This window comes from Pogona vitticeps, chromosome 3, assembly GCF_051106095.1.
Source record: "Pogona vitticeps strain Pit_001003342236 chromosome 3, PviZW2.1, whole genome shotgun sequence".
NCBI lineage: Eukaryota > Metazoa > Chordata > Lepidosauria > Squamata > Agamidae > Pogona > Pogona vitticeps.
Genome location: NC_135785.1, coordinates 41,171,027 through 41,196,653, shown reverse-complemented (window position 1 = coordinate 41,196,653; position 25,627 = coordinate 41,171,027). Strand labels below are relative to the sequence as shown.

Below are 25,627 nucleotides of genomic sequence, written 5' to 3'. Positions count from 1 at the left end.
ATGAAGAGAATGCTGTGGATGTAGTATATCTTGATTTCAGTAAGGCCTTTGACAAAGTTCCCCAAGATATTCTTGCAAGGAAGCTAGTAAAATGTGGGATAGACAGTGCCACTGTTCGGTGGGTTTGTAATTGGTTGAACCTAAAGGGTGCTCACCAATGGCTTCTCTTCATCCTGGAGAGAGGTAACTAGTGAAGTGCCTCAGGGTTCTGTTCTGGGCCCTGTGCTATTCAACATCTTTATCAATGACTTGGATGAAGGAATAGAGAGTATGCTGATTAAATTGGCAGATGATATCAACTTGGGAAAGGGTTGCTAATTCCCCAGAGGACAGGATTAAAATTCAAAATGCCCTTGGCAGATTAGAGTCCTGGACCAAAACTAACAAAATGAATTTCAACAGGGAAAAATGTAAGGTCCTACACCTAGGCAGAAAAAATGAACTGCACATATCTAGGATGGAAGACACCTGGCTAGACAACAGTACCTGTGAAAGGGGTCTAGGAGTCTTGGTGGAGCACAGACTGAACATGAGTCAACAATGTGATGTGGCTGCCAAGAAAGCCAATGAAATTCTTGGTTGCATCAATTGGAGTATAGTGTCAAGATCAAGGGAAGTGATACTACGAATTTATTCTGCTTTGGTCTGACCTCACCTGGAGTATTGTGTGCAGTTCTGGGCGCCTCAGTTCAAGAAGGATGTTGACAACCTGGAGCGTGTCCAGAGGAGGGCAACCAAAATGGTCAAAAGTCTGGAAACCATGTCCTATGAGAAGTGGTTTAGGGAACTGGGAATGTTTAGCCTTACAAAAAGAAGGTTAAGAGGGGACATGATAGCCATGTTTAAATATTCAAAGGTATGTCATGATGTCATGTCAACAAAGGGACAGATTTGTTTCCCACAGCTCCAGAAAGTAGGACAAGGAGCAATGGTTTCAAACTACAGGAAAAGAGATTCCACCTGAATCTCAGGAAAAACTTCCTGATGGTCAGAGCTGGTTGGCAGTGTAATATGCTGCCTTGGAGTGTGGTGGAGTCTCCTTCCTTGGAGGTATTTAAGCAGAGGCTGGATGGCCATCTGTTGGGAGTGATTTGATGAAGTTCCTGGATGGCAGGGGGTTGGACTCAATGGCCCCTGTGGTCTCTTCCAAGTTTATGATTCTATGATTCTATGTGCCCAGGACAGTTCCCAGCATAGCTACACATTCTAGTCCATCAAACAGCCATGGGAAAAGACATTGGAATGGGGATGACCTCAAGTGGAGATACTCGTTCCTGAACGTATATACCCACTCCTTATATGTATATACCTTATAAGGTATATATAATACCTTATACGTATACCCTTGCCTTATATACCCACTCTCGGCTAATTAGTGCTGGGACATCTCTGAATCCCAATGTGCTAAGAAAAACTTGGTAATATTTCACAGGTGTTTCTGGTTGGTTAAGTCTGGTAGGGTTGCTATCTCTGCAAATGCCAATTGGAATCTCAGGGAATTGTTCAGATTTTGATGCTGGAGGAGAAACATGGAATCAGAGGTAGGGAGTGTTTTTCAAGTCTGGGCACTGTCTTCACTCACAGCTAGCTGGTATCAGGGCTCATTTGCTCAGTAGGAAGATCTTTGTATGGTTGTTATATTTCAACAGTGTTGCTGTTCCTGAAAGTCAGGGGCAAGAGGAGGGCACTGGACAAAAATTTTGAATGCCTGCTACAGTCCAACTTGTGCCATATGAACCCAACTTTTATGCTGTGCAAGTGTGCACATGCATGCATGTGTGCATACACTATTGTTTTTAGGTGTTACATAAGAAACCACCTCATAACACAGCAAAGGCCCCTTCTCTGTGATGTCACAGTGGTCCCACACAAGAAACCACTCTCTTGTCTCAGGTTTTGACTCTGAAATCTCTGGGAATGGAAACTGTTGATCTGGCAACCCTAGTATCGGTGTCTGTTTGAAAGTAAGAAGCATGAGGAGTAAATGTCTGTATGTGTGTATGTTTGCAAACAAAACTGGGAGAGTCTGTGTTTTTGTGTGATGAAGTGGGGAAACAGGGAGATACCAGTTCTGGTCACACACACTGAGTTTCTCCAGAGAAACACCAGCAGGTTCTGTAGCCAACAAAATCCTTACTTATCATTAACGACTGCATGCAGCCTTTGAGAGAAAAGAAAGGTTGCCCATGGAGCCTGTGGAACTACAATGAATCATGTTAATGCCATAACTTCTAAATGTGTCAAGGAACATTTTTCTGTATCTTACTGTGCCACACTGAGCCACATATTACACATTGTGTAAGTATTTTGTAGTGGTGCAGCAAGTTTGTAAAGTGTTCCATGCCAACCATTTCTTGGGCCAATTATACAATTGTTATCTTTCCATATACCCATTCACTCAATTTTGTTCAAAATGTCCATTTTGTCATGCTGTTCAAACCAAATACCATTCATTTCAGTCCAGTGAATTTGCGGTAGCAAATACAGTACTGCTGTTAACAACATAAATCATTATTGTACTGAATATGTAAAAAACCAGCATAATGCTTTTTAAAACTCCATTGAAAATACAGTAAGTCTAACTGCCACCACATGTGAAAAGTGCTCTACTCTGTATTTCCCCAAATATTTGAATGCTATTAAATGAGAATATTCTGCCCAACAGTATCAATTAACACAACTCTAATGAAGGCCATCAAAACACTATTATAACAGTTTCAAAAAAAAAATCTATGTTTGGGTGCAGCAAAAAGACTCAAAGAGTTCTGTGGTACCTTAAAGACTAACAGTTTTATTTATTAGTATTTAAGATGCCCCAGGAATCAGTTTTTAAAAAAACACAGTTCTAATCACATGTGTAACTGATTAAAGTCTTCTTCATTATCTCAACATCTGAAGAAATACAGACCATTCAGCAGCATTCAGATTTATAATCTATAATATTCAGATTGTGCAGGTCAGTGGTGTTCAGCCTCTGGACTTCCAACTGTTTTGGACTGCATCTCCCATAATCCCTTGCATCTCCTCAGCCAGATTGGTCAATGGTAAGAGATTCTGAGAGCTAGAATCCAAAAGGACTAGAGAGCAAAAATATGAGTGCCCTTGGTTTATATACGAAACAAGAATGTAATGACAGGCTAACTGATCATCTTCGAGTTGATTAACAGGAGGGTTTAGGGTTCTGGCTGCAGAGCCAGAGATTAAGGGTTTGCTTCTCCACTGTGCTTCCAAAGAGAACAGCCAGCCTGTTTAGCCTTGAACAAGCTGCATAATCTCAGAGCAACCCCAGAGGAAGGGAATGGTAAACCACCTCTTATGTGCAGCACCTGGGAAACCCTGAGAAGTGTCATCATAAGTCAGATTTGACTTGATGGGGCATTATTATTATTATTAGTGGGAAATAAACATGCGCAGCAGAAATGAAATCCACCTGAATCCACCTGCAATTCAACCTGTTCCCTAGAGAAACCTGAAACCTGGTACTGTACTAGGAATATTTCACCTATTCTCAGAGCCAGAAGCCTTTGCAGATCAATAGAATAACTGCTTCCATGGAATCACATCTTCAATATTAATCATTCCCTAAAAGCAACTGCAACTCTTTCTGCCCATTAACTCCGGATCCTGGAGCTCAGGATCCAAAAAGATCGCCCAATCCCATCAAGATATCTTTAATTACATTCAACTTTTTAAATTATAAGACTGCATGGAAGCCAATCATGTCTGAAAAGAAGGGTAAAAATAGAATGCATGTGATAATGAAATAAAACAACGACAATAGCAGCTGCTGTATACCTTAAATGAAGCTAATAGTCTACCTAGTTTAGTACTCTTAGTCCTGAATTATGGCAGATCTCCAGCAGAGACAGTTCAGGTCCTTTATCAAAGATGTGAGAAGTTGAACTTAGGATGCTGTGCATTAAATGCACACAACCTAGCACTGAACTGTGCTTCTCCTTAGGAGAGTTCTGTCTAGATAACAGCTAGAGCTGCACAGCAGTCTGTTCAGCTGATAGCTCCTTCTTGCTGCCAGTTTGAAGATTTTAACCCACAAGCAGGCAGGTGAGAAATTCCCACACACAATTAGCTGTGGGTTACTCATCTCACCCCAGGCTGAAAAGAAGCCACTTGATTACTGTTTTGCAGTATATCAAGCTCTGTAATGACTCTGATACCAATTATCTTGTTCATAACTCCTGTTTCTAAACACTGAGTATAGCCTGCCTCTTTTCCCTAAAATATATCTCGTAATATAAACTCAGGAAGGTGTATTAGCTATTAAACTCATAGTTAACTACATTCTGAGATTTTCCAGGCACCTATAGGAGATAATCTCAAATCAATGGGGATCTCTCATATTTACTTTTCTGGAGTTCAAATTCAAGCCAAATTAGCATTACTCTCTACTTCACCCAAATCACCGAGGGATATGTAGCTTTTCTACAACAACCCTATTCTGTTCTCATCCAGAATTCTGTTCTCATCCAGAACATTTTCTGTTCTCATCCAGAAAAGCAGAAGGAAAAGCTATGGCACCAAAAGCTTTAATGCCAACTTTGTTTTGTTTCAAAGCAGCTGTGAACTTTCTGGGTGTGGCAGTGATTTTATTGAATAAAACCTCATTGGAAGAATAAAAGCATCAGGTTTCCTTCCCTACACCTCTGCTGAGAACAAAAGCCTGCCAGAGGCTGGATTAGCCCCTGTCAAGAGAATCCCAACCGCCCGAAGCGTCGGAGCCCTCCTATAGCAGTAGAGCTAGGAACACGCCCATGCATCTAGCCTTGGAGTACTCTGAGTTCTTCAGCACCACAGCTGTCGGACAGCGCCCGAGCGCTTTGGCTAATACCCGCTCTCTGGACCCCTCCCCGCTTGTCCGTGGCCTTCGATCCGGCGAGCGTTCCCTTCTCTTCCTCACGCCCCACTGTTCAAGCACCCTAAAAATAGAGGTGTACTTACATTTCCCCTGCCTTAATGGTCTCAGATTCTGTTTCCTCTCTCACGCTCTCCGGCGCTAGCAAAGATGGCTTTCTGCTTCTGTTGCAAACAGCCTCTCGGTATGGTAGGCACTGTTGCTGAGGCGGAGGCACCTGCTACTGAGCATGCCTGCACTGCACCTCTCCTTCTCCCTCCCGCTAAGAAGCAGCGGCAAGGTGTCGCTGGCTTGCTACCTCCTGTGTCCGGAGGAGTTCCCCTGGGGGTTTGAGAGGATGGATACGTCCTCCTGCTTCTTCCCCAGAAGGGAGGCAGAGGGAGGGGAAGAGAGATCATAGAGCTGTGCTAATAAAGATGTGGGGGCATATTATTTTTATTTGTGTCCCACTTCTTCCAGTGAGCCTAAGACAGATACCTAAGACTTCCATCCCCATATTATCCTTTCGGTGAGGTATGTTGGGTCCAGAGGGTGTGAGGAACATGTAATCACCCACTGGATTTTGAGGTCAAGTGAGATTTGGAATCCAAATCTCCTAAATCCAGTCAAACACCCTAACGTCTCCACTCCATTGGCTTTCCAAACATCTTATGTGTTGTGGTGGGTGAATTACTCAGAAAAGACCCCCATTTAAAATTATCCATGGACTCGTCTTCCCCATGTCTGTGTATGGGAAAGAAGCAGGAGGACCCAGAAGTCCATGCCTTCAAGTTCTGAATAAATCATGTCATGTGGCTGAGTCCTGGTGAGTCCTGGTCTGGACAACGACCATACCATGTCCTAAAACTATTTTATCCAACCTCGTCTCCTCCAGACAAATGAGGCTATATCTCTATCATAAACCAGTTATATGATAATTGGCAGTGCTGACTGAGAATGAAGGGACCAGTTTGGGGGAGGCTGTGCTAATAAAATGTTTCAGATTTCCTCTGCAAGCTGCATAATTGAATGCCTCCCTGCCCTTGAGCCACCTGGCACTAGAAAAGTAGGATTGTAGCTGAGTGTGTCCACTAGCACAATAATCACTTATGCCTAGGGTGATGGTTTCTTATGTCAGAACATTCCATAACTACAACATGTAATTTTCACCATGAGTCTGAAAATGTTGGATCCAAATTTAGTTTTATTGTGCAACCCTGACATTGGATGCAATGGCACAGATCTGAACTACCATAGACCTGTTTAGTCAATGGAAACTTAATAAGTATGCCAACATGTAGATTTCATTGATTCAATTGGTCTGTTCTTGCAGGGATTAGAAATTGGATTTAGGCTCTCCACCATCACAAAAGTGTTGTCTTTATATAATAAGCAGTGGATCCATACAGTAAACATGCACCTACAGCAGGTTCATTACACGAGGATTCCACCAGGCACTGTAGAAATTGTAACAGATGTCTGTCACACATTTACCCATGTATATTGTTCTTTTTAAAAGAACAGCAGCAGCAGCAGTAGAGGTATCAGCCTTACCACAAAACAAATTGAATTTGGTTGCCCTTTGCTAGGCCAACCAAAAAGACAAAAAAAATGTGCAGGCTTTATTATTTCTTCATCAGATCAGATGTTAAAAGTGAGCAAGGGGAAGGAAAGTGGGGGAGGCTAGATGTGAAGTCTTTGGAATCTGCTGTATTCTCAGGAATTGATGGAGGTAGGATACTGCAGACAGAAAAAAACCAAGCCTTGTCAAATTTATCAAGTGAATTTGGCGTTTATTTATTGGCCATATTTATATCCTGCCTTTCCTCTAATGACTTCAAGGTGCTATTCATTACTCTCCTTCTTCCTGAATTCTCACAACAAACTTGTAAGGTGGATCTGTCCATGAGTGACCGACCCAATATCAGCCAGTGGTTTTTTTCATGGATTAATAGTTTGAACTCCCCAAGTTCCGATTCATCACTCTTAATTTTTGTGCCACTTTGGCTGGCTTTGCATATCTATAGAGAGACGTGAAAACAGTCCTGTCTTTTGCTTCTAAGCAGATAAAATTCTGTAGTTTAAAAGAAACAGCAAGATCTTGACTAAAAGGTTTAGGATTTTGCTTCTAGGTTGTGTTTAAAGGCTGTAAGATTGGTTGGAAATGTTTTTTTTTTTAAATTAAGTTGTAACAGACTGCTGGAAACAGGTGTATACAGACAATATCTGGTTTTTAAAATAGGATGTTGATTTAAATTATTGTTTTAAATCTTGTTTTTCCCTTTCCTGATAATGCTCTCAGTGGCCAATAGTCGGGAGGGAAATATACTGCCTTCAATATAAGAGGCAGTGTGGCAAACCAGTCTGATGCAGTGGACAGAGTTGGACTAGAACTCAGATTATCTGGGTTCAGATCCTTGCTTGGAGATGGAACCATGCCTGGGGGATGGCAATGGTAAACTTTTCTTTAAACATTGCACATACTTAGAAAGCCCTGTTAGGGTCATTGTACGTACAAAGTAACTTGGTAGAATGTAAGTACATGATCTTTGTATATCTGTTGTTGATAACAAGAACAGAAGGGTGCTGTTGCTTTCTTAGCCAGCTTATAGGCTTCCCCCAGTAATTTATTTATTTATTTATTTATTTGATTTATATCCTGCCCATCTGGTATATTTATACCACTCTGAGCGCCTAACAACAAGAAATATACAATTATAATAAAGTAAAACCTTTTATTATTCAGTGGAGATGGGAACTTGCATGTGATTCTTTTCTTCCACAATGAATTTAACATGCTGGAGGCAGAAGACATGCATTTGATTTCACAATACACCAATAGAGCATTCTTAGAAATTTACTAGGTCCTAGCGTATAATTTTCTTTCTTACTCGGGAATGGAAGGGTTCTTCCAAACGGTGTAAAAGTCCCATTTTAATTATTTATGGTTAATTGCAGTTTATCTTGAGAGATATTGGGGCTTTCTGGCATTTGCTTCTGCACCAAGGTTTTAAAAGCTACATCTCCAAAAATGCTTTGCTTTGAGAAGACTGACATATTTGTTCAAAATTGACACTTCTGCTTTTCATCTGCACCTGCTAATCTATATCTATATCTATATGTGGTGTGGCATTTGCCTAGGGTGCAGGAGATGTTGATTCAAATCCCTGAGGTTTTTGCTGAAATGAAAGGCAGCTCCTTTTGAGCAGCACCATTCATTTAACTGTGCAGGAAGATTTCACAATGACTTCCTTGCTTAGTATTTTAGTTCAAACCATCTTAAATCCGAGCATTGTGGGAACCAAGGTAGCCACCAAGTGAGGGAATTATAGCGGAGTTGAAGACATGACTACTCAGAAATAAACATCTTTAATTCAGTGAGGCTTTTTGCTAGGTAAATAAGTATAAAATTACTTGTTTTGCTACTCAGTCTCTGGTAGCTGTTTTTCCACTAGGCTCTTATTATCATGTTTAAAAATATTTATTTATTTATTTATTTATTTATTTATTTATTTATTTATTTATTTATTTATTTATTTATTTATTTATTTGACTTTTATGCTGCCCACACTACCCAAAGGTCTCTGGGCGTATTAAAATACAGCAAAAAAGAGAAAATAATTAAAATGTAATTAAAATATATACTCTAAAAATTGCCATCAGGACCTACTTAAGGCTAAGTACGAGTAGCACTATTTTTAATGAAGCAGTTGGACAAACCTGAAAGTATGTTGATTTTTTTGATATGCAGAGACATGAAAGAGAAGTCTGAAGCTGCATGATGTATAATTGGAATTTAGAATATGAGAAGTATGAATCAAGTTAGCTAGAAACTGTACAAGAAATGGAATGTCTCAGCATTGTAATACTTGGTGTGAGTGAATTAAAGAGAGTGGATTCAGATATTTTCTGTCACAATTACCAAGTCTTTTACTCTGGACATGATGAACTCAGAAGATGTCAGGTGGCTCTAACAGTGAGGTGTGATGTAGCACAAGTAGTTTTGGACTATAATCCAAAGGCTGACTAATTAATGCCTATGAGACATTAAGGGAAGCCCATTAGCATAACTATCATTCCAGTTCATGTTCCAGCTACAGAAGGAAGAGAAAGAAACTGAAAGCTCTAATGCAGAAAACTGGCTGCTTGATAATACAGTATGTGCTGCTAATCATAGGTAACAGGAATGTGAAAGCAGGAAATAAAATAGAACCGAATATTGTAAGAGGATTTGGCCATGGAGTGGGTGAGCACCCCTGCTCCATCAAGACACAGAGAGTTTTTGCAGGAATAGGCTGTTTTATTAGAGCAAAACAACTGTCAAGGAGCCAACATGGCTCAACAACAAAACTTAAACAGTTCTATGGCACCACAGAGTTAATTGCACTCCCAGGTTAACTGCACCTGTTCAGGTCAACAGGATCAGTCTACATCAGTCTCTTACTGGGAGGAGCAGAGCCCCTCCTCCTCACCAGTTCAAGGACACCTCTCAGGTGTTCTAGGCATGGAGTGCCACAACAAGATTGTTGGATGCAAGCACTCAACAGTCCCTGATACAAAGGAGCCTGGGCTCCTTCCCCAGCTACTCCTTGGTAGTCACCACTAGAAACAGCTGCACCGTATGTGCAGTACTCCTCCTTGGAGGCAGGGCCAAAGTTTCATGGACATGGTTGGGCTCACATGTGTAACAAGGTGTGGGAGGAGGCTGGATAGGAGGAGGACCAGTACTGGGAGTAAATCCTGTGGGAACTTTGCAGTGAGGCTGCTTGCACCTGTTGCTTCCCCTGCCAGCACCCTGCCCTGCACTGGTTCTTCAGCTGCTTTGCCTCTTACCTTCTGGCCTCATCACAGGCTCCCTCCTCTGGGCATGCAAAGAACTCCTCCCAATGCCCAGTGTCAGGGTCCTGGGGATGGATCAGCTCCCAACTGGCTGTCAAGTGCTGTGGCAGTGCTGGTACCTCCTGGAACTCAAATGCTTCCCAGTCAATGGTGTCTGCTGAACAATCCTCTCCTTCCTCCTTAAATCTCCAGTCCTCCATGTCCACACGTGCACATGGCATCGTCATATGACTGTCCCAGTCCATAGGTGAACTGCAGGCCAAGAATCTTGCCCCTATTCTTGGGGAGGTGGGAAGCCCACTTTCACCAATAGGGAAATCATGGCTGTGCCCACAGAGTTAAAAATGAGGCAGGAAAACAAGTCATAGAATTCTGTGAAGCCAAGTGTTTGTTTACTGCAGTGGTTCTCCACCTTGTGTAACCCAGGTGTTCTTGGACTGCAGAAACCCCAGTCAGCACAGCTGGTGGTGAAGGTTTCAGGGAATTATCATAAAAACACCTGGATTTGGATGGGTTACCCAAGATTGGGAACCACTGGTTTACTGGAAATAAATTATTGTCAATCAGTGTATCACTAGATAGCCAGTATAGACATCTATTAGACTATACAATTGGAAAAACCCTAATCTGCCTGAAAAGGACTAGAAAAGGACTGTGGCACATATCATGATCTATCACAATAAGAAATAGGATAAAGCTCAAAAATAAAAGTAAAACTGTAACAACAGCACCATAGTCAGGAAAGAATGAAGTAAAACTATTCCTGTAGCCAAAAGAAAAGAAAAGCCATGGTGGATGACTGATGAAATTCTTCTCCATTCAATAGTTGATAATAGATAAAAAGTATTAAATCAGAAGTGACTCAAAGGGGCATAACTGCAGCTTCTGGTTCATTAGTATGCACAGTTTATATGCTTATCTGCTAGAAACAATGGTAAATCATGGAAGACTCACCACTTTGGTTAGAGCAAAGTGGGAGTCCTTCAGTCACTGGTGGTATATTCTGAAAGAATGTCCCAACTCTAAGTAGAAAGGGAAAGAATTCAGGGAGAAGAGCTAAATAGACCTGGTGTCCCAATTCAGCAACAGTAAGTAGCCTTGCTTACCATCTCTCCTTCTTTGGTGTGTTTTCTCTTCATTAGACTACTAGAGTTTTACTCTCTAATAAATGCACAGAATTGCAGGCATTTGTTGTTTTACAGGATGGGGTGTCTTTGCCAATTCAGATGTCTTGGTCTACAGCTTCCATGATCCCTTAAAACTGGCTACATCAGCTGGGCTTTCAGAGGACTGGCTCCCTGTCCCAGTCCTGCTGGCTAGTCCTCTTTTTTAAAAGGTAGATTATTCATGCAGAAGAAAAGCATCTAGGAATGAAAATGCCCATTTAAAAAGATTATAACCATTTTAAGATCACGGTTAACACTTTTTGATGGCCTGCTTTGAGCTGTTATATTCTGAAAACCTGAGAAAGGGTTTTTTCTCCTGAATGATTATTTTATTCATGTTAGCTGGAGAATTCTGAGAGTTGTAGTCAGAAGAGGTAATCTTTCCAGGCTCTGGGCCAACCAGCCAGAATGCAGGCACCCTCCTCTCGTTTTCAAAGTTGATGATGCAGGAAGGTGGGGCTTAATTGCTTCTGGTAAAATCTCGACAGTTGATGGGATTCGGAAGCAACAGGGAAATTTCCAGGGTTATTTTTTAACTTCTAAAATGGTATTACCTCTCCCTATTTCAGGAGAAGGATCTGATGCAGTGTTTGCGGTAAATGTCTTTGTTAATATTACTGATAGAAAATGAAGCCACAAAAGACCTTGATCTTATAAAGTCTTTTGCATTTCTCTGTTAAATTAGGGCCTCTTAGAATTGTAATTACATAATTAGCTTCATAAATACAGACTAATTGAGACATGGCAGCCTGATGTCATTTTTTACTTCAATTCCGTGCAGGGACAGCAATAATGGGGAGTCATGCTTTAAACCCAGTTATTATTATTTGTTAAGAAAAGTTATTATTGGGAAATGAATCCAAATCTAACAAATTATTAGGATGAGCCAGAGGTACTTACCGGTGTACCAAAAGCAAGAGTAAACTGCAGGGCAAGTGCATCAGGCAAAAGTAAATATGATTACTAAAATATCAAACGGAGAGCAGAGAGACTGATGCAATTAGAGCAGCCCAAAGACTCCATCCCGGAGACTCGGTAACATGGTGCGGAAATGAAGATTAAGCAGTTGATGTGCCAAAAGGAGGGGGGGAATGCATATATGCACCGCCTTGTGCTGTAGTTTACTCCCTGGCTTGGTGTGTTCATTCCATTTCCATCTCTTCATCTCCTTTAGGGCTCAACAAAGCGAAAGTTTTCTCCACCCAAGGCGCACTGCTTTCCAGAAATGCCTTCAGGTTAGTATGTAACATGCACTCCTCTCTGTGTACCCAAAGTTGTAATCTCATGTTGCCTTACTTGTGAGTCAGATTCAAAGAAGATAGGGCAGAAATAAGAGCTTGGATGGTGACTTTTTTTGGAGTATAGCTCCCAGAATTCCCCAGGCAGCATGGCCAGGTTTAGGTTCTAACAGTAACTTTACCAAGCACTAATAATAGGGTCATAGAGCTTATGTTCATCAGCACCTTTTTTTAATTACCCCACTCTATTGCTGCAACAGGCTGGAGCTTTAAGAGGGCAAAGAGAGAAAGCCAAGAAGAGACCCAAGGAGATACAAAACACTGCAGGAAGAAGAACGGACAACTCTTTAGAAAAAAGTTTTCTACTCTGAATTTCTTTTCTGGATATTCAAAAAATGTCATGTAAGTATTTCTCTTATCAACTCTTTATATTTAATGCAAAATAAGCATAGGATGGGCATGTTCAAAACTAGATCTCTGAGTGTGATGTGCATCATTTTGAGTACATGCTGCATAAGGCTGATGGATAAAATCAAGTACTTTCGAAAGATGAAGCTCAGTGTTTGAATCCAAATGCTTTTTGGAATATAAAGACAGGTCTCATAACATGAATCATTTTCCAGGGAACCAAACACAGTGGGAGTAAAAAAGAAAGGTTGTCAAATGTTCAGCTAGCCCATGTGCCTTTAGCGGCAGCTAGGTAGAAGGAGAGAGTGCTTTTGGTTCTGTGCCATTAAAAGCTTCACCTGCTGTTAGTAGAGACAGAACAACAGGCCAGATACTTTTTCCTTCAATTAGTTAGCAACCCTAGTAATCTGATCAAGGATTCACCTTAAACAAACCAGACCTCTCAGCTCTCTTTGAATGCAAACTCAACGGCCACTCTTTACCTGGGAGTCTCAGATTACATGCAGCTTGACAAAATAATCTCAGACAAGCTGCATTTTGAGCACAACATTTCAAACATATTGAATGTTCTCCCTCTTGTGTTGAACTGCTGTATTTGAATGTTCTGTACATATTATAATATTGGAAATTAAATATTATCATAATGGATATTAGTTTAAATAAGAGGAAGAATTGAGATCAGAAATTACCCTGTTAAAAAATGAATTCTGAATTATGACCCTTTCAAAAAAATTAAAATATAGAATTTTAGTACACAAGTGATATTTACTATATAATAACAAAGGGCTTGAGGAAAGGGATTTTGATCCATGAAAACACTCATGGAAATAAACCTGTTCATCTTTAAGTTACCACAATAGTACCCCCCAGTATTCCCCCCTCCTTTTTTGCCAACAGAGAGTCTTGTGGTATCTTAAATATTTTTTAAAATGTTTTAAAATGTGGGGAATATTAAGGACCTCATGGCAGAGTAGTTAAACAGCAGTACTGAGGCCAAGAGACTGCTCACAACCTGAATTTGATCACATTGGGCTCATGTAGCCGGATCAAGGTTAATTCAGCCTTCCATCCTTCTGAGGCTGGTAAATTGAGTACCCAGCTTGTGGTGGGGCAATAGGTAGCCTGCAGAATTAAATTGTAAACTGCACAGAGAATGTTTTAATCACTGTGGGACAGTATATAAGAAGCACATTTAAAGATCTGAGAAAACCAAATGCTAGTATCTGACAGAGTAAGTCAAATGGCGCCACAGGATTTACACAAGTGTTGATTTACCAAATTCTCATTGTAGGTTTTATTATAGCTGGGATTAATAAATGAATTTAGTTCTGAAATATTTATTTTAAATGGCACCTGCCACAATATATTCTTGTATGGTAGACTTCCCCCCCACCCCACCCCCAAGAATGGGTATTTAGAAGTTGTTGATCCTTGAAGAACAACAAGAAATGCTGAGCAAAAATTTCTGAAAAAAACCCTTTTTTTTGGACATGATCTTTGAAGAGATGAAAGCCACAACATGTGCTGGACTCCTACCCTTCCTGGCTTAGAAATGCAGACAGAAACTGCTGATTCGGGAATGGTGAATGGTTCTTGCAGCAAGACCAGCATGCTTAAAAGAGGCAGTAGTGAGAACTTAAGTTTAAAAGTCCTCTTCGAATCATGCAGCACTGGATAATTCTCAGCTGGTCTTCAATATTCTGTATTGGAGTGTGTGGTGGTGTCCCAGCTTCACAGGTTTCTGGATGATATGGTGGGGCCACTGTGAGATAAAGAAGCTGGACCAGATGGGCCCTTGGCCTGATCCAACAGGGCTATTCTTATGTTCTTATGATGATGCAGATTATCTAGATCCATGTCAGTCTCACTTTGGGCTTGGTTATGAAACAGAGATGGCATTAGGCACCTTGTTGGATAACCTGTTCAGGGAACTGAACAGGAGTGTGGCCCTGTTGGGTCTGTTAGACTTCTCAGCAGCTTTTGATACCATTGACCATGATATGGAATGGGTCTTGGAGGTACTGATCCTGTTTGACACTGTGTACCCTACGGTCCCCCATGTTATTCAACATCTACATGGAACTGCTGGGAGAACTTAACTAGAGTTTTGAGGTTTGGTGCCAACAGTATGCTGATGACACCCAAACCTATCTCTCCTTTCATTTGATTCCAAGGAAGATGTTCTCTGCCAAGACCAGTGCCTGTTGCCAATAATGAAGTGGATGAGGGCTAACAAACTGAAACTTAATCTAGCCAAGACAGAGTTGCTCCTGGTCAGCCACAAGCCATGAAAGGATAGGGATCCAGCCTGTAATGTACACTTGATGGATGGGGCTGAACATTTTTCTAATGTTTGGCTAAACACTGGCTATTGAACTACAATATCTTTTTCAGTAAATTCTGCACTGAGTAGAAACTGAAAAAGCAAAAATCCTTTGAGTATCAGGGAATATCTTCTCTTGTTACCTTCTTAATGTGCTTTTTGCCAAGATATCTGAGACCAATCACATATGATTAACGGAGCCTTAATCTAACAGCCTTTCCACCAAGCCTCATTACCTCCCAAGCCTGCACAGGTGCTGCACACCATCTGCTTCATCTTTGCATGAACTTCCCAGAAAGAAGCACTTAAAAGAAATAGGTGCAACCTTTCCTGCTTGCACTGCCTGTATTAATTCAGTCTTCTTTGATTAAATCAATTTCCAAATCCTTTTCCAATTTGGTATCTATGCTTTCTTTTTACTTTACTTCAGTAACACATGGAATCACTTGTAGCAGATTCCAGAATGTACGCATTCCTGAGGGGACTCTCCTTATTTTGAAATGTCCCAGAGAGAAAGAGAGAGAGAGAGAGAGAGAGAGAGATTTAAGGTAATGTGTCTCCCTTACGAGAGATGGCTAAAGACATTTTGCTATCTGTGGCGAAGGACTTACAGAAATCAACCAGACACACCATTAGCAGGATAATTAGGAGCAGACCTATCAGGTAGAATGAGGTACCTTTCTTGTGCAGCAGATTTTGGATATCATAATGGGGACACACATTTTTAGGCATTAACTTTGTGATTATTGTGTTTCTACTGCCAAAACTAGGGAGGCTTTTTTTTCGTTCATGTATCAAAATAACTTGGCTGGGTATTATATACCTTGATTGGGGTGGGTGGTGTGCATAAATCCTCTATTGTACCTGAGACACAGACTATTTTAGGACAGGACAGGAGGTATATACAGTTCTGTGTCTAACAAATGGAAATGACTGGAGGGATTGGTAAAAACAACTGTAGAAAGGAGAATGGCCACTGCTGCCCCTTTAGTACCAAAGGCAGTTTCCTCACTCTGTCTAATGGTAGGACTAGACTTGTTGTCCCCTTCAGTGGTTGAAAGGGTGCACATTCCATTACAGTATCATTTTTTTCAGCTCTGCTGAATGACCCCTCAAAATGTGAATGGATATAGATCTCTTGACTCACCATAAAAAGCAGAGCTTCATCTCAGATCACTTTTTGGATTGCAACTCCCCCCCCCTTTTTTTTTTGCCTATGCTGGTGGAGGGAGTCTTGGAATTGTAGTCCAAAAGATCTTCTTTCAAAATCTGATAAGGAGTGGACCACTTGCTGACTGCCAGTCATGTTCTCTCCTAATCTACATCTTATTTACACATACTTGGCAATAAATTATACAGAATCCAGACTTATTTCAAGGCCAAGTAGGGATTTGAACCAAGGTCTCCAGAGGCTTACTTCAACACTCCAAGCACACCATCTATGTGGACAGTCCACCTAAGCCAGCTTAAACTGACAGGAGCCTTTCAAGGTCTTGGCCAGAAGGCTGTTAGATAAGATCCTTGGAGGCACTAGGATCCCAAGCTGAGGAGTTTTGTTTTTTAATGACGGCTCCATGACTCTCCCAGTTACTTTCCCCCCCCCCACCTCTGCAATGACTGAACTTTTGAGCTTTTCTGACATGTGGTGAAAAAGTTCTTGTGTGCTACAAAGAAAGTTGCTGTATCGACTGCTTGGGGCATTTTTTTTTGTGTGTTTTGGTCTTCTAGTCCTCAAGAAAGAAACACACTCTTTGAAGAGAAGAAAAGGGATGTGCAAAGAAATGAGTCCAACAAGCTGATGGCTCCAAATGAGGAGGCTTGTACTTTGCAGAAGGCTCACCTCAGAAAAATGTGCCCCAAATGCGAAATCGTTGTCTGTGGAGAGTGCAACATGCTCCATACTGAGAGCAGCTTTATTGCTCACAGTTTACTGGACCATTATGATAGAGGAAGGCACTCCTCCTGCTGTTCAGATGCTGGATTTCCTTCAGATCACCATGTATGTAAGCACAATCCTGGACTGTCTGCAAATTCTTGTCCCATGTTGGGTCTTGTAATTTCACAGCCTTAGAAAGTATGTCTGTAGTGGGGCTTTCTCTACTCTTGCTGGTCAGAGTGAGAGATCAGCACCTCAGCTATAAACTCTTTGCTCTATAGGGCAAGTATATGTGTACATATATCCATATCTTAAATGTTTTCAAATGACTCTGTGGCATGCACTGCCAAAGTCTGTGTCCAGACCTTGACAATCAACCACAGGATGGTATATTCTTGATGCTGCATTTATATCCAGGTGATATTATTTTGCCGCTGAGAAAAGAATTGGGTCACCTAACACAGACCTTGGCAAGGCTGGCCAATATATTTAATATGGCTCAATGACATGCTGTCCAAAAGGTTTTTTGTTGTTGTTGCTAATCTAGGCTGTTTAAGTTTTATTAAAGTTTTATAACAATTAATAAACAACATTTGTATGTGTGTTGTATGGAAAAGGGTGACAGCGTACTGGTATGACAGGAGAGCCCCCTGCTTGCAAAGCTGTCTCTCTGAATTCAGACAATTGCAGAGATTGTGAAAGTTATGTTTGGGATATAATTCTCTGAATATTCCACCTAGCATCATACCTATTATGTATGTACAGATTGCCAGCTGTCCTTGCCAACATAGTTGAGCCCAAAATGATTTCTGCTTACCTAGAGAGGCATAAACACATGGAAATGTCATCCAATCTTCTTTCTCACGAAGGTACAAGCAATGAGCAATAACCTTTTCCAAGACTGTCTTTTAGAATGGAACACAAGTATAACAGTTTCTGTGATCATATCGAGATACCATTTACAGTGCAATGGTAAATAAGTTGCACTATGCTCAGTGGGTCTTATTCTTGGGTAAGTGTGGACAGGACTCCAGCCTCATAATGCAATCCATTATGTTTTGGCAGCACATAACGTGTAGTTATATACCACATTGCTATATCCTTTTTGCTTGATATTAATTCCAAGTGTATAGTGAAGAGGTGCATTTTCCCCAGGAAAGCTGCTGGCCAGGAGGAGAGACATTAGATATAATGGCAGCCATTGGGACTTCATTGCAACCATCTGTTACCAAAAGGTAGCCTTGCAGGAAGTCTCATTCCAAGATAACGTTGTTAGGCCAGTGATAATGGCTTTCAATTTCAGTGTCACAGTGTGGTGAGGCTAAAGTAGTTCTGATGTCAAAGGGATTTGCATGATATCCTGCCTCCTATATGATCTAGGGTAGTGAGTTTTTATCATCCTATAGGAATATCAGAAAGAAACATAGTGGCACATCTCTGATGGAAATAACATAGCCTGGAGTTTGGCTTGACTACTTTCTGTCATAAAAAATGATAATGAAACATTTCTGGAAGTGCCAGGTAATTGAGGAGATGATCCTCTATGGATCATGAGAAAACTGAACATGCCGTGAGGTGTGGCAAAAGCTGAATGGACTTCAAAGTGAAGAACAAACAGCAGGCTTTCTCTCCAGAGGAAAACAAGCCTTTGCCATCCTCCCTGGCTGCTGTTAGCCTGCAATTCTTATGACCATCAATCAGCACGACTAAAGGCAAGAGACTACAGGAGCTGTAGTCTAAAACATCCTGAAAGACAAAGGTTCTGACTAGACAAGGTAAAGGTAAAGGTAAAGGTTCCCCTTGACAATTTTTGTCCAGTCGTGTATGACTCTAGGGGACGGTGCTCATCCCCGTTTCCAAGCCATAGAGCCAGTGTTTTGTCCGAAGACAATCTTCCGTGGTCACATGGCCAGTGCAACTTAGACATGGAACGCTGTTACCTTCCCACCGAGGTGGTCCCTATTGCATTTGCATGCTTTCGAACCGCTAGGTTGGCGGGAGCTGGGACAAGCGACGGGAGCTCACTCCATCATGTGGATTCGATCTTAGGACTGCTGGTTTTCTGACCCTGCAGCACAGGCTTCTGCGGTTTAGCCCACAGCGCGCACCACGTCCCTTTTGGACTAGACATGGGCACTTTGTATTCATATCTATGGATACAAAATATGAATTTGTGGTGCCATTGTGCTCAATTCCCACCCCAAAACTGGTCAGCCCACTCCCTGGGCTCTGCACAGTGCTAGGGTCCTCCTTTGGTAGAAGCATGCCAATCCTGGCAGGAGCCCAGTGGGCCCTTCCCCACCTCCCCACACAGTTGGCCCCTTATCAGCTAAGAAGAGATTTCATATCCCGCCTCTGTGCTGAAGTGGTCAGCTGTGCAGGGAGGTGGGAAAGGGCTGGATGGGCTCCTGCTGGGATTGGTGCACCACTGCCAAAGGAGGATCCCTGCGCTGCACAGTGGACTGGCTGGTTCTGGGGGTGAGAATCATATTTCATATCCCTAGATATGAATACAAAGTGCCCATGTCAAGTTCTGACTTAAAAGAGCAAAGAGAATGAGGCACATTGTGGGCTGTTGTGAAATGCACTTCTCCCTTGAACTGCATGGGTCGGAGCACCATGATTTTGGATGTACAATGATTTTTTCATTAATTAAATAAATTATGGCTGCACAATAATACATTTTGCTTTTAGGCTTAAAAAACTTATATTGATTTAAAAAATAGAGATGCCACAAACAATAAATTGTAACTGTGAAACTGGATCTTGGATCAGCACCAAATTTGGTGCAGATGTAGCAGAAAGGCTACTCTTGCTCTGCGCTATATTTCGGAACAATTAGGGAAAGGGCTTTTGACTTGTGATTTTTGTTAAAAAGTAACACTGTTTTACCTCCATACACACACAATCAACTTTCAGGTATGGTAGAGCGAAGATATATGTAGATAACACAAAATTTGCATACCTGGAAAAAATGACCTGTCTTAGCCTCTTTTTTCATCCATAGGAATGGAATTTTTCATGGCTCTAATTCAGCATTTTCTATTAGTCCTTATAAAGCCAGAAATCTTTTGAAATTGCTCCTTTTTAAAATAACTTCTGAGCATTCTATTTGCATAGCACAACACAGCATTCTGGCCAATCAAAATGTGTCTGGAGCCAGGCAGCTAATACAGGGAAGGGGTCAGAACACTGTTCAATCTGAAAGAAAGCATTTAATTCCTTCTGGCCACACGTTTAGCTCCAGCCTCTGAAAATATTTAAAAAGATATTTTTTAAAAAATAGATAATATTTGGTTTACTCATACATTTATGGATCCACATGATTTCGTATTATTTTTAGATGTAATTCTCCCTAAACTGCCATCAGATCATAGATCCCATTTGCACCCACAGACTACACCACAGAATTCATGGCTCTTTCAGTGCATTAAGATTACTTTTACTAGTAGAATTTTTACTGGGTAAGAGAGTACTGTAGATTCTATGGAGAAATTAGCAAGGGATGGTGGGTGATCACACTCTGGGGCCTGAGAGAAGGGCCACCTAGAAGATTTAAAAAGTGGGGGAGTTGGGTGTCATCAGCACACCAGTGGTACCACAAAATTCTGGACAGCCTCTTTCAGGTTTTTGATATATATATGAAATAGTATGGGGAACCCTGAGACACTTCACAGGCTAATGGTCAAGGTGTTGAACAGGAGTCCCCCAGCACCACTACCATTCACAAAGTGGCACTACACAAGGGAAAATTCCAGGTGCTGACTCCTTTTTTTATCAGTTAACCACTTCTTGCCTAAACACAGAACAATTGTCAGAGCTGTTTTTCAACAAGTGTGAATGGCAGTGAGCAGAACAGGGTATCCTGTGTAGACCATCTTGACTGCTGCCATTGCTGTTGTCAGCATTCAGGCTGCCCTTTGCTATGTAAAGGTTGGCATCCTTTTTCCTGCTGGCAACATGGGCATGATATTGTGCAGCAATATTGAGACATTTTCTGCATTTCTGAATTGTGGGTGCAGAAGTACAATATCCTATATTCATAAACTGGAGGTTTTTTGAAAACTACATATTCATTCAGTAAATACAGTGCTATTTGTCTCCAGGAAATGGCCTGAGAAAGATGTTGGACTTACTGAGGCCCCTTTTGTTGCCAGCAGCTCAACCAACCCCAGCTCCTGGCATGGCTGCTCCATATGACAGCCAGGGAGGGTGTTGGGGCATGCCAGGAGGCTGACCCAGGTTGGGAAAGGTCACAGTGATGTCTTGCTCTGTGTGTGTGTGTGGGGGGGCGATTGCATCTCTGTTTTCTGCTGCTGATAGAGTCTTTCTTCATCATTTTGGGGAGGTCATACAGGCTATACATGTATTTTGTATTACATGGGCATTTGGAATCCCTAATTCCAGCATTGTTGGAAGGAGAAATGTATTTTACCAACAATACTTCTATGGTACCTGTTTTTTTAGCTAAATCAACATAATCCCATATAAAGTGATAAAAGAGGCACTTTTCCTAACAATGATGTCTAATTTACTTTTTCGTCAGCATTTCACCATGGGAACCAATTAAGATTATCTTGTGGCACATCATCTAAATCACCTAGGAAAACCACTCCACATCAATAAATGTACCCCATCTTCCCTGTGATAATCCACCATCACATTTAGATGCAATTAATATCTGAGAAGATGGCTCAGTGAGCTGGTTATCCTGCTGCAGAGATAGAGGTCATGAGTTTGATTCCCCACTATACCAGCCTGTGTAGCCTTGGGCAAACTGCAGTTCTAGACAGCCTCCTGAAGGGAATGGCAAACAACTACTAAGAATTTTGCAGCTAGCAAACCCTGAGGAAGGTCATCATACATTGGAACCAATTTGACAACACATAATTATAGAAATGATCAAGAAGAACACATTTCTATCTAACAATCTATTTCTGGGACAGACTGGTCATCCATATGGACCTCTAATAATTTACTGAGGTGAGAAACGGAAACATTTGTGATGGGCTCCATTTTATGGAGGTGTACAGTTATCTGCTGATCAAATAAACCCATTCTCCATTAAGAAATGTTACAAGAGAAAAGGCTAGTTCCTGCACAATGGTACCACAGTTTTCTACAGATTCTTGTCTGACCAATCTCTTAGTCCATGAAAAGCAGTAACAGGCCTTTGTTCTTTGAGCTACACTTCAAATAAGCAAGACTGTGGTGACTTCTAAGGGAATTTGTGTTCCACAGAGCTAGCTTTAAAAAAATGGATATGCTAGGCTATTCCGTTGCTATATCATTCATTTTGTTGCCAAGGACAATCTCTTGAAATGCATCAAGTACTACATGTATCTTACATTAAGGCTGAAAACAGTAGCCCCATTGAAATCTGTGGTGATGTGGTGAGTCAACCTAGTTATTTATTATATTTTTACACCACCCATCTAGTGGCATGCCATTACTTTGGGCAGTTTACCAACATAAAACATAGGACTAAGGACTCAGCCTCCCACCCATCCATATATAATCTAAAAACAACCCAAATAAACAGCTCTGATGATGATGGTGGTCACAAAACAGAATCAAATTATAACATAGATATAAAACAATTATATAGAGAGGAGATCTTTACCTGTTAAGTTCCATTGAGTCAATGGGTGTACTCTAGTTGCAACTTACTATGCTAAGCTACAGAATTTCAGCCAAAAAATGTCAAGTCCCTACAGCTTGATTGGCTTGAAAACATGTGCTTCTTGCCTGCTGGCTTGGATGGTGTCAAATTGCTGTTTCAGGGCCTCATGTGACCCTAAATTCACAAGTAGAACCTACCTGCACACAAGGTTCCCATTATGGTCATTGAGCTGCTCTACCACATCCGTGTGAATACAGAAACCCAGTAGACATGGAATTGTATATGTCCAGCTGACTATAAACCAATAGGGTTTGGCTTTTTTTTAAAAAAAGAGATCCACCTCTGAAAGAAGGGTATAAAGTCCCTTGTTTTACTAATGCGAATAAATGAACTTTCATTTACTTTAGTACTTACCCCCTAGAAGCATAGATTAGAGCTATTTAGTTCATATCACCATACATGAATGGGAATACAAAACTGCCAACAAAATCATATGGGATAAATATATTAAAGATATTCAGTGAAATGGATTAGGAAGAGATAATGTTTTTCCAAGAACAAACATCTGAGATTTAGTGAACAAGTTTACAAAATATGTGCTTTTATCGGCCGTCACTTTCAGCTTATGGCTTCCAATAAGCCTATCAGTTAACAGCCCTGCCCAGGTCTGTGAACTAGAGGCCACAGCCTCCTTTATTAAGTCAGCTCAATATATCTAATATAGCAAGCATGAATTATTGCCAGAGTTAGCAGAATATTGCTAGTTGCTCTTTTTCTTCTGCTTAAAGTTCTTTGGATCCAGTACAGCAAATGTTTGCATTATTAAAGGGCTCTAGACTCTCTAAAGCAGGTGTGAGCAAAGTTCTGTCTTCCAAATGCTACAATTACAATTCACATGATCCTTCACTATTGGCAATGCTGACTAAGGTTGATAAGAACTCCAGTCCTACAACGGAAGGGTCATAATTTGCCCATACCTACTCTAAAGGAAGGACTTCAGTAGGAAGCCATTGTTAACAAGCGCACCTCTGATATCAGAAGTATACACTATATTTTAATAGCAAAAAACTAAATGAAAAAGCTCATTTCATTTCAGTGACAAAAACAAAGGGGAACTCAAATGAATGAATTCCAAATGAAAAACCCACCAGTTTGATTTGTACTTCATTAGTGTCTTCACTGATGAAAAACAGCAATGTACTGTTTACATGTATGCCACAAACGAACAAGGAAAGAAGGACAAAAAGCACACACTATAATCAATGGGTACAAAACAAAGTCTTTAAAAGGGCAGATTGATCGAAAACGCCATTCCAATAAGATATAACACAGATGCGTTACAAGTGAAAAGGGAGAAACTGCTGCAGTTCCACCCTTAATTTTATGACACATTCCTTAATTACAAGCAGCAGGAGACAGATTATTGTGACTTTGCTTCGAATTTACAACCTATTCCCCAGCAAGCTTTAATGCTAATGTTTTCATGAACCGTGGATACCTAGGGAGACAGCAGTTTCATATCTAGCAAAAAATCACCTCTGATTTTAGACAGTAGAGTAAGAATGGTCAACATATTTCACATGTTGTTCAATTACATTGCTATTGCCCCTCAGCAATAGGTAGGACAGAAGGCAGTTCCAGTCTAACAGTACATTCAGGGCTACCATTCCCCCAACCCCTACATTTCAGAGAAAGACACACATACGGAGAGACACACCTAGACAAAGTCAAATACTCTGGAAAAGACAGTAATCTTTAATGCCATTCCTGCTTTAAAATCACTGATTTGATCCCACTGTAACTTTACATAGAATTCATTTGACTCAGTCATCATCAAAACAAAGGACTAGCAGTGTTCTTTGGCGAGCAAGCAGGAGTTGGAAGTTTATCTCACCACAGTTCCAAAACATTGTATGGCACATCTCAAAACAAGCAGCTCCTATTGCACTTTTAACCTCAACTGCTTCTCCATGAAGCACCTTCCAGTACGGTACCTTATTTGATAAATTAAAATAAATCCAGTTTGTCTATCATTCATCTTAGACTGAACACAAGTTAGCTGGACAAGACAATATCATTACAGGCAATTAAGGCCACAGTAAATGACAAGTTTGAAATGACTTGAGTTCTAATGCTGCAATAAAAAGAAAAGAAAAAGAAAAGATAACCCAGATGCCTCTTAGCTTTGATATTCAGTCTTCTTCTTTTGGGATGTAGCTGTCTTGTCAGCTGATGTTGTTGTTTAATCATCCATTTACACATGTTAGACAAGGTTGCACACAACACACATTGTATGTATATCACTGCAGAGCAGACAGACCAACTCTTCAGGCTTCTGAAAAACTTCAGATACTGGAGGTTTTTAAAAAGGAGATGCTTAGAAAAAAATGTGAAGACAGTAAACTCCATGATAAAATTTTCTAAGAGCTCAAGGTAGTCCCAAATATACTGCATTCCACAAAAATTCTAAACACATTTGGAACATTGAGCACTTGTTTTATTTAAAGCATTTGTCTCTTTAAATAGTTGTCCATCATTATTAAGTGTAGAAATCTATTCTTCTGGTTGCAGTTCAAGATATAATTAGCTTCCAGCTGTACAATGATCTCACAGTTGTTATTTACAGTAGAACAAATACGTTTATGCCAGTGGCGGAAAAATGTATGTACACAACACAATGTTCACTTGAGATAAAATTAAGGACATCCAAAACACCTCTGATACTGATACCGGTTCACAATCAGTTCAAGATGTCTCTAACCATCCAGGACAGAGGTAGAGTTCACTACCTAAACATTAAAAAAATCCCAAATATGTACAGCTTCTCAGTGTATCAAAATAATATAAAAGCTTAGCAATAGCTTTCAATGTGCAAAGTCAGCAGAAGTGATTACTGAGGACATCTGCTAAATTTACAAAATCCAGTTGAAGCATCCCAAAGCAGAGTGCAAAATAATCAGGAACCATTCTATCAATTTCCTTGGGTCCATTTCTAAAAGGGTCTGTTGTCTCCCTTTTAACAGTTTATTGTCAGAGTATCATTAAGTTTAGTGCAAATCCATAGATCACTTAGGATCGGTAATCCTTCCGAACAGTGTGCGCCATCCAGTTCACTTTAGTAGTCCAGCTTTCTCTGAGTGCTTCATCAAATTTCTGCTTAAACTGCTTTAGTGCTTCTTCATCACTCTTTCCTAGTGCAAGGGAATCCTAAGAACAAAACAGTATTGAACAATAATTCTCTTCTATTCAAAGTATTTTTCATTTTCCCTGAGTTGTCTATAGCTCATACCACTTTCAAATAGCTC

The 25,627-nt window shown here is 40.7% G+C and overlaps 3 protein-coding genes across 6 annotated transcripts in view; 1 reads left to right on the top strand and 2 right to left on the bottom strand.

Moving 5' to 3' along the window:
* LOC110078709 (vesicle-associated membrane protein 2) overlaps positions 1-11,003 on the bottom strand; it is a 44,440-nt gene extending 33,437 nt beyond the window's left edge. Inside the window, exon 1 of the mRNA XM_078389229.1 lies at positions 9,683-11,003. Within this exon, the coding sequence (XP_078245355.1) occupies positions 9,683-9,933 (251 nt within the window). The 5' untranslated portion in view covers positions 9,934-11,003. The remainder of the gene's footprint in view (positions 1-9,682) is intronic.
* Positions 11,004-11,218: 215 nt separating this feature from the next.
* On the top strand, positions 11,219-17,350 carry LOC140706015 (uncharacterized). Of its 2 annotated transcripts, none has more exons than XR_012085694.2 (4): positions 11,219-11,307; positions 12,029-12,089; positions 12,353-12,494; positions 16,552-17,350. XR_012085694.2 is itself a non-coding variant. In XM_072995945.2 (4 exons), the coding sequence occupies exons 1-4, from the start codon at positions 11,399-11,401 to the stop codon at positions 16,892-16,894; spliced, it is 597 nt and encodes a 198-aa protein (XP_072852046.2). In that variant the 5' UTR covers positions 11,315-11,398; the 3' UTR covers positions 16,895-17,350. The 2 variants fall into 2 exon arrangements, 1 of the variants encoding a protein (XP_072852046.2); XM_072995945.2 differs by lacking the exon at positions 11,219-11,307 and adding an exon at positions 11,315-11,449.
* Positions 17,351-23,581: 6,231 nt separating this feature from the next.
* PIK3CB (phosphatidylinositol-4,5-bisphosphate 3-kinase catalytic subunit beta) overlaps positions 23,582-25,627 on the bottom strand; it is a 108,812-nt gene continuing 106,766 nt past the window's right edge. For all 3 annotated transcript variants that reach the window (XM_072995948.2, XM_072995949.2, XM_020793154.3), the window contains exon 24: positions 23,582-25,529. In XM_072995948.2, the coding sequence (XP_072852049.2) occupies positions 25,392-25,529 (138 nt within the window). In that variant the 3' untranslated portion in view covers positions 23,582-25,391. The remainder of the gene's footprint in view (positions 25,530-25,627) is intronic.